General features: G+C 45.3%; 1 protein-coding gene across 1 annotated transcript in view; it reads left to right on the top strand.

Annotated features, from left to right (window-relative positions):
- Positions 1 to 3,298, top strand: part of LOC123424695 (ATP-dependent DNA helicase RecQ-like) — an 8,447-nt gene extending 5,149 nt beyond the window's left edge. Inside the window, exons 11-20 of the mRNA XM_045108360.1 lie at positions 81 to 217; positions 524 to 632; positions 923 to 965; positions 1,092 to 1,251; positions 1,376 to 1,446; positions 1,538 to 1,631; positions 1,747 to 1,959; positions 2,035 to 2,241; positions 2,401 to 2,730; positions 2,803 to 3,298. Of these exons, the coding sequence (XP_044964295.1) occupies positions 81 to 217; positions 524 to 632; positions 923 to 965; positions 1,092 to 1,251; positions 1,376 to 1,446; positions 1,538 to 1,631; positions 1,747 to 1,959; positions 2,035 to 2,241; positions 2,401 to 2,730; positions 2,803 to 2,928 (1,490 nt within the window). The 3' untranslated portion in view covers positions 2,929 to 3,298. The remainder of the gene's footprint in view (positions 1 to 80; positions 218 to 523; positions 633 to 922; positions 966 to 1,091; positions 1,252 to 1,375; positions 1,447 to 1,537; positions 1,632 to 1,746; positions 1,960 to 2,034; positions 2,242 to 2,400; positions 2,731 to 2,802) is intronic.
- The last annotated feature ends 5,501 nt before the right edge of the window (positions 3,299 to 8,799 follow it).

Below are 8,799 nucleotides of genomic sequence, written 5' to 3'. Positions count from 1 at the left end.
TCTTCGCTATATAGGCACATGCTACATCAAGTATTGTCTCAACTGTGACATTGATCTACGGCATGCCCCTTAATCCTCAGGTAACTGCGATAATTGCACTGGGACAAAAAATGAGAGGGATTTGTCAAAAGAATCTTTCTTATTGCTGTCCTGTGTCAAGTCGTGCGGGGGACGCTGGGGCCTTAATATGCCAGTTGATGTTCTCCGTGGATCACGAGTAAGTTTTTCTATCATTGATGTTTGCGGTGTTCCTTAGTTTGTCACATACATTGGCTAGTTTCACTTGATTGGAGGCCGTCTATGCGCTGATAGTTGGGAGCAACCATATGTGGCATTATTGTTGATAGTAAACATTTAAAGGGATTTGAAACATAAGTTTTGGAGTGTGTATTGTTGTACATGTTTGCAAAAGTGTTGCACCTAAACTGCACACAGCAGTACTTTTTTTCTTAACAACCTTGGATATTTTCTGCATTTTTTAAAAGAAAGATGTTGTATAACAAGTGCTTTCTCATTTTTGTAGGTCAAAAAGATAGTTGAGAAGAACTACGATAAACTTCCAATGCATGCAATGGGAAAAGACTATCCGCCAAACTGGTGGAAAGGACTTGGCGGTCTGCTTATGGCACATGGTACTGCTATGAAGTCTGGATACTCAACCAATTATTCACTTCTTGGCTAAAGCAAGGCATTCCACAAAAAATACTTGCTCCGCATGCGGACTTATAATATCACAGTTTTGGTTGGCCCTAAGCCTCACTGAAAGAAAACTCATGAAATTTACACTTGAAGCGGTATAATATGTACTTTGTAGTTGGATACACTGAGCAAACACCATTCATCAGCTGCCAGTGCAATGCATTTTGGCATCATTATTATGGATGCTCTTATTTATTTCCTTTTCCTTGTTACTTTTATGCAGGTTACTTGAAGGAGACTGTCAGTGATGGATTTAGATTGGTCAGGTGCTTTGTTGAGTATTTATTTTGTCTGTTTTGTCCTAGTGATGCCCCAGATTCTTTTTCTCTGGTACTTCTCCGTTATGGTGATTTTAAGTAATCACCATAGTAACTCTACATCTCCATCTTCAGTGTTAGTCCAAAAGGGGCCAAATTTCTCTCCGATGGTGGAACGCCACTGGTTTTGCAGCTGACTGCAGAGATGATTGGGCTAGAGGAGCAGGGTAGTTCACAGAATAAAGAAGTGGGCTTAAATCCTTCAACCACCACAGAATCTGAAAAGATATCTGAGGTAGAGTTGATCGGATTTACTCATGAAATGACTTAGGCCTTGTGCATTTTTTGTTCACACAATGTTGTTTTCTTCCTTCTACATTTGATTTTAGATTTTGTTTGTGGTGTTGTTTTTCTTTCAGGAGGAAATGAAACTCTACCAAATGCTCTTGAACCTCAGGATGAAACTTGCCCAGGATCTGGGAACTGCTCCGTGAGTTAAATTTTGAATCTCAATGCCATATTTTGCTGTTTAGGTATTGGAACAGTCATTGAACTGAATCTATACAATCCCACTATTTCAGATATGCCATATGTGGTGATCAGACCTTAAGACACTTTGCAAAGATTAGGCCTTCTACTGGAGCTAGACTGGCCAATATTGATGGTGTTAACCAGGTATCACTTAATAATGATACTTAGCAAATGCTATGCTATAACAAAGACCATGCAAGATAGTGCTATCATATTTTTCCCTCTTCTACTCACATAACATCTGACCTTTTGTTTCCAGCACTTCATCTCGCGCTACAGTGGCACTTTTGTCCAAAATATCGCACAATTATCAAAACAGTTGAATCTTTCATTGGATGATTCATCAGGAGTAGAGGATATGATGTCAGTTCCAAAACCTGTGAACAACAGTCTCCCAAGGACCTTGGGTGATGCCAAATTTACTTCATGGGAACTGTGGCAGAAACAGGAGTACTCATTCAAGAAAATTGCAGTGAGTTAGTTTTCGTTTTAGTTTTCTACTGACCTTAAATTGAAGATCACCACTTGACATGATAGTGCATTCTAGCATTTTCGCAGAGCAGTGCCGATAAAAGAGCAGACGGTTATCCAATACATACTTGATGCTGCTCGGGAAGGATGTGAGATGAACTGGAATAGGTTCTTTGAGGAAACGGGACTGACCCCTGAGATAGCTTCACAGATCCGTCTTGCCATTGCAAAGGTTGGATCACGTGAGAGGATGAAGCCAATAAAAGAAGCGCTTCCAGAAAATGTAATTCTTCTTCCACTGTTCATTATTGCATTTCTGTGTGGGATTGAGTAGAATATAGTTCCACCGGATGTGGGAACCACTTCCGAGCTCATTGTATGCTCATCCAAACCATTAGGGAATGACTAATCTGCTGGGCAAAATGCTGCATGGCAACTGCAGGTAACGTACGAAATGATCAAGATATTCTTCGCAGCAGACGATCTTGGAGTGTTAGAGAAGACTTTTGGCAACGCTCCAACTGACGGGGCTGCTGCCCAAACAGCCGAGTCGGCAAAACCCTCTTCCCATGGCAGCGAAGCTCTGGAGAAGGGTGATCAGGGAGAACCCGTCATCATATCAGGCGCCTGTGATTCAAGCCCTTCGCCAAAGAGATCCCAGGCCGCCAATGTGGATGAGCCAGTAAAGAAGCTGCAGAAGGTAGACGGGCAAGGGACCGCAAATGTCGCGACCGAGGACGCTATACTTGAGCTGGCCGAGAGCCGCAATGGGGTAAGCCATTCCATTCCCCTCGGAAGATTTGTCTGACCAAGTTCAGAACCTTACCTGTGCAAACCGCTGCAGGTTTCGTTGGAGGACGCCGTGAAGCACTTCAGCGGGTCGAAACGGGAGTCCGTCGTCGAGATGCTGGAGAGCCTCCGTTGCAGCTTCGCGGTGTACATGAAGAACGGCCGCTACTTGGTTCTGTGACCGGCGGAAGGGAAGGGAAGGGAAGGGAAGGAAGGATGGCGCCGTTTGCTTGCTCTTGGCTTGTCCGTGGCGTCAGCGGATGTTGGTTATGGGTTTGGGGCTCTGGGACCTTGACGGAGCTCTGCATCCCAGTTTCCATATTTTGAGTGCTTGCCTTGCCATGGGACGGGAATGCTCGTTGCTTCTGTATATAGTGCTACGTGGGTGCTTGCTTCTAAGTAGTAGGGAGTATGTCTCGATCGAAGGTACACAAGGAAGTGAGCTTAGATGAGTAGAATGGAGAATTTCACTATTACTAGTCTGGTCCGAGCCTTTCTAGACTCGCTCATATGGGAGTTGCTATTTATTATCAGTATCTTATTTTCTACGAGTAGAATAGTCCGAGGTTTTTCACGATGACCAGTTGCTTGTGCACTCGGTTCCAACCCAGTTGTTGTGGTCACTGTCACTGGTCACTACTCTACTCTTCACCTGCGCCACCTTTGCTGTGACGACGCTGCCTCAACCATCCATCTATATCCCAGCAAGGCCAGATTCTCTCAGGTGTCAGCATTATGCTCCTATCCCACACCTCTAAGGCTGGCCATAGTGGGAGTAATTTAGGTGGTATCATGTATTTGGAACTAACAAACATGTTAATGTGGTAGTCAATTAAAGATGAAAGATAGGGTTAGAGTAACATAGGTTGATACCGTAACATGTTAAATGTGTCATGCATGTCAATAAATGAGGTCATCTATGATACTACTAGTTTATGACTAGTTTAGTGCCGGTGCGTTGCCACGGAACAACAAAATTACTGTCCCCTATCATTATTGTTGGTCGTCAAATCTGATCCAATCTATTAGATTGTCTTGGCGCTACACTTAACACCTTAGCTTTTGTTGTCGTTGGTCAATGAAAGGGTCATGAATCATCCTTTCATCGTCCTAGCTGAATGCTTGTGCGTTGTCACGGGATCAAAAAAATATTTTAATTCATAAATCTATTAAACTTGTACAAACATTGTTTCAGTCATACAGCGATAAGTATCCATTTCATTCTTGCCTGCTTCTTTCATAATTGCATTAAATATATCCTTATCTAATACTCCCATATGACAAGGAATGAAAAACAAATAGAATGGCATCAAACGTGAGGAATACGGATATGCTTTACAGCCCCTAACAGGCCAACAATAAGTTGGAAACGAACAAATTAATAATAATATAAAACTTATCTTTCAGGACATCTAGATAATAATTCATTTTGTATTGAAATACGAAAATACAAAAATAGAATTCCGAATCTGTCATGCGCTGCATACATAGAAGGAAAAATCTTGTATTGAAATAAATTTATATTATAATATTTCATATTTATGGACACTTCAAGACAAGGTTTTTAGCTATTGCTGTACACATGAGCGTGCACAAACAAATCTCCTAATGCAAAATAAAAACTGAGTAATATGCCCAAAATACACGTTAGTGTCAAATTATACAAGCACAATAATAATTTTGAGGATAGACAGACTAAGACAGACCAAGAAACTGCTTTGAAGTCTATTCATTGCGGTGCCAAAATAAAAAAAGAATAAACATCAATATTAGGAGTTGTGCTTCTGATTCCTTTCAAATATGATAATATCATCCAAAAAGTAACGCACTCATATAAACAAACATGCATAAAGTAAGACACAGAAGATCTCTACATGGGGCTCGACCGTGTCCCCTGTTATGTCCATCCTCTGCGTAGCGCCTCTCACAACAGATCAACTTGTTGCTCAGTAAATCAGCGCATTTCTTTCCTTAGAAGCCTCCATGGAGTCGCTCCTCGGCCATCTTCGCCTTTGTGTCCAAACATTGGGGTCCACATAAATAGAGAGATAACCAAATACTTGCAATGTTGTTAATCTGCATTTCAATATGTAGTCAGTAGTGGTGTGAAATTGAGCTAGTTTCGTACCTATGGGTTGATAAACTTCCGAGTGAGAAGTTGAAAGGATCGATATGGTTGGCTAGAGGGGGGGGGGGGTGAATAGACAACGACCACTTTTTAATTAATCTTAACAAGTTAAGGTAAACACTATACGGGTTCACAAATAATATGACAAAGAGGTGAACCCTATATAAGCTAACAACTAGAGCTATTAAGACAAGTAAGATATAGTCACAAGCATAAGCAAATACAAAGTAAAGGTTAGAGATAACCACAAGTGGAACCGATGGAGACGAGGATGTGTTACCGAAGTTCCTTCCCTTTGACAGGAAGTACGTCTCCGTTGGAGCGGTGTGGAGGCACAATGCTCCCCAAAAAGCCACTAAGGCCACCGTATTCTCCTCACGCCCTCGCACCATGCAAGGTACCGTGATTCCACTATAGGTGCCCTTGAAGGCGGCGACCGAACCTTTACAAACAAGGTTGGGGCAACTCCACACAAAGCTTGGAGGCTCCCAACTAAACCACGAAGCTTCACCATAATGGAATATGGCTTCGAGGTGACCTCAACCGTCTAGGATGCTCAAACACCCAAAAGTAACAAGATCCGCAAGGGATTGGTGGGGGAATCAACTTTTCTCTTGGTGGAAGTGTGGATCTAGGCCTTCTCAACCAATCCCTAAAGAATCAACAAGTTTGATTGGCTAGGGAGAGAGATCGGGCACTTTAGAGCTTGTGGAGCAACAATGGAGCTTAGAGAGGTCAAAGATAGGGTTACTCAGCTAGAAGAACCCTTTATATAGTGGGGGGGAAAATCAGACCGTTTTCCCACTCTCTGCCCGAGTACCAACGGTACTACCGCTGGGCCGGAGCGGTACTACCGCTGCCTGGCGGTACTACCGCTGGGCCTCCAGCGGTACTACCGCTGACACCAGCGGTACTACCGCCGGCCCCTTGGTAGTGCACAAGCACTACTACCGACGGGAAAGTCTTCGCAAAAGGGTCCGTCCACAAACTACCGCTAGGTAGGTGGAACAAAACACCTGGAGCGGTACTACCGCTGCCAGGGGCGGTACTACCGCTGGGGACCATTTTGCAGAGATAAACGAGACGAATAGGCGAGGGCCGCTCCAAAAGATAAGGAAAGGGAGAATGTGAAGCGTGCGTGTGTAAAGATAGATTCCACCCAAACCTTTCCACTACGGATCCCCTCTTAATAGTACGGCTTTCCTATGACTCAAATAAAGAGAATCGTAGGGAGCACCGTGCTTCCATTCCGGAAGAGAGGAGACGTGTCGTCTTGTGCCGTTGACGAGTGTTACCTAAAACTTTGACACACACGGTTAGTCCTGTACGGTACTGTCATCAATCACCAAAATTACTTAGGCATAAACTATGCCCCAACAATCTCCCCCTTTTTGGTGGATTGATGACAATACCGGATTTGCACAGAGAATAATATGAGAACAAAAAGATAGAGATATATGACAATACGGGACATATGACTCACAGCATATGATGGAAATAAATCTCACATAAGATCATGTCTCACAAAAGATAGCAAACGAGAATCAAACCAAGTTCGAAGCAAATCATACGAGATAAAGCAAAGCAATGCAAAGATCGAAAAATGAAGGCAAATCCTAGACTCTCTCCCCCTTTGGCACAAGACACCAAAAAGGGGGCACACCTAATGCCACAGGTAACTACTCCTCGTCTTCAAGATCACCAGACTCGTCTGTCCCCTCCTGGTCGGTCTGCTCCTCCTCTTCTGCCTCATCGCCAGACCACTGGTACCCCTGAGCCTGCATCCAAGTGGCCTCAGGAGTGATGTCGTCCTCTGAGCCGCTGGAGATGTCCACATCCAAGGTCCTGAGAACACGCTTATGCCTCTGGCGGCTCTGCTTCTGAGCCACATGTGTCTGGTACTGACCCTTGGCCTGCATACAGAAAAGTGTCTTCATCTTGTCCTGCAGTTTGATCGCCCAAGATGGCATGGCAGACGAGCGGGACTGAGAGGCAGTTCCTCTGTCAGCAGCGGTCTCTGTATCTGTATCCATGTGCTGAGAGGATGTAGATGGGTTGGCCCACTTGTCCTTGACGCGAAGCCTGATCGGGTCATGCACAATGTAATCCGACTGTGCGTAGAGCACCTCGTCCGGAAAAGCCTGCTCCCACTTATGGCAAATGTATGCGAACAGGTAAGGCCCGTAGATAGGAACCTTACGATTGATGATGCAGTTCCAGAGCTCTGTGAACATCACATCTGAAATATCCAGCTGAGCAGACTCCTGAGACATAGCGTCCTCACACAGTAACAGCATCTCAGCCAAGTATCCATGGACCTCATCAAAGTTACCACTCCGAGGGAAGAGGGTGTTGCGAAAGATCCGATGCATGATGTCCAGGTGCTTGGGAAGCACCCCCTTCCTCAGATACAGTGACTGCAGTCTGTCCTTTGCGGGGGCCCTATCGGTGGGGGCTGCAGCATGAGGACGCAGCCCAAGAGGAGTGTCAGCACCCTGAAAGTCAATGTGAAGGAACTGCATGAACTCAGTCCAGGAACCGGTCATCTTCTTCGACCCAGTCATCCAGATCATGGAACGCTGTGCATCAGGAGAAAAATGGACTGTGACATAAAACTGAGCCACTGCAGTGGGATCAAAGTCCGTCTTGAAGGTGATGATGTCTTTGATGCCCAGTTTGTCAACCAGAGAGAGGGCATCACCAAAGTAGTCCATGTTCCGCTGAAGATGTGCCAGATCAATCCACTGAACAGAGACATGGTTCTTCTTGAAGGAAGCAATAACATCCCAATAAATCCTGCACTGGTCCTTCACCCAGACATTTTCAACCCCATCGATCACTTCCCTCTCCTTGAGATAGGGGTTCTTGGTGCGAAATTGCAGAAAGTCCTTGGGGGACATAGTACGGATATTGACCCTCTTCTCCTTGTGAGCGACCTTCTTGAAGGACTTCTTCTTGGGAGGCAGACCAGACGTGGCAGACCCCTCGGGCGCCTCTGTGTTGCGAAATTGTTTGGATGCTGTGTCCCGTGGGGGGTTCGAACGGCGAGCACAACCACCTGTGACACATACCACAAAGCGAAAAAGAGGCGACAAGAAAAGTCAAGGCAATGAAACTTGAAAACGCAGAAAAAGTAAACATGCATTGCCAAGCATAAAACAAAACAGAGAAAAAAAATACACCGTGAATGCTCCCGGCGGTAGTACCGCCACCCCTGACTGGCGGTACTACCGCTGGGGGTCATAGCGGTAGTACCGCTACCCCTGGCGGTAGTACCGCTGGGGGTTTGACTTTCAGATCTGACATATAAAATCTCGTTTTCGAGGGCATGGACTGAATATGAACACTAAGACGTACACCCCAGCCCTACTGTCATGAGGAACACATAGTAACAAGAGGTACAAACATGCCTAGGCAAGAGTGAGCACGTTTTAGATCTAATCCAAAAGTTCAAGTATTCGATCTAAGACGATAAAATCCTAGAGCATGGCAGCAATCACAACAACAAACCATTGGACCTATACTCCCCTCCAATATTTCCTTCATGCCATCCAATAACTAGCCATAGGATCAACAAAATGAATCCAATCCCCAATGCTCCTAACCCTAGAACACGAAGAGCAACCAAATAGAAGAAGGGAGGAGCTTTACCGGGATTCATGGCTCTTGGAGTAGGAAGAAGAGATGAAGCAACCCTTCCACACCAACGGAGAGAAGGAGCTCCACGAAGTGAGATCCAAACAGGGGGTTTTCGGGCTAGGGGAGGGAGGAGCCGCGAGGAAGAAGAAACAGATGCAAAAATCGGGCTCCCCCTTCCTTTATATAGCCCAAGGGGTACGGGCCAGCGGTATACCGCTGTGGCCCCGGCGGTAGTACCGCTAGCTCGCGGTAGTACCGCCAGGTGCAGCGGTAGTACCGCTGGGG

This window comes from Hordeum vulgare, chromosome 2H (assembly GCF_904849725.1).
Source record: "Hordeum vulgare subsp. vulgare chromosome 2H, MorexV3_pseudomolecules_assembly, whole genome shotgun sequence".
Classification (NCBI taxonomy): domain Eukaryota; kingdom Viridiplantae; phylum Streptophyta; class Magnoliopsida; order Poales; family Poaceae; genus Hordeum; species Hordeum vulgare.
Note: the sequence above shows the minus strand (reverse complement) of the source record. Positions and strands in the feature narration are given on the sequence as shown.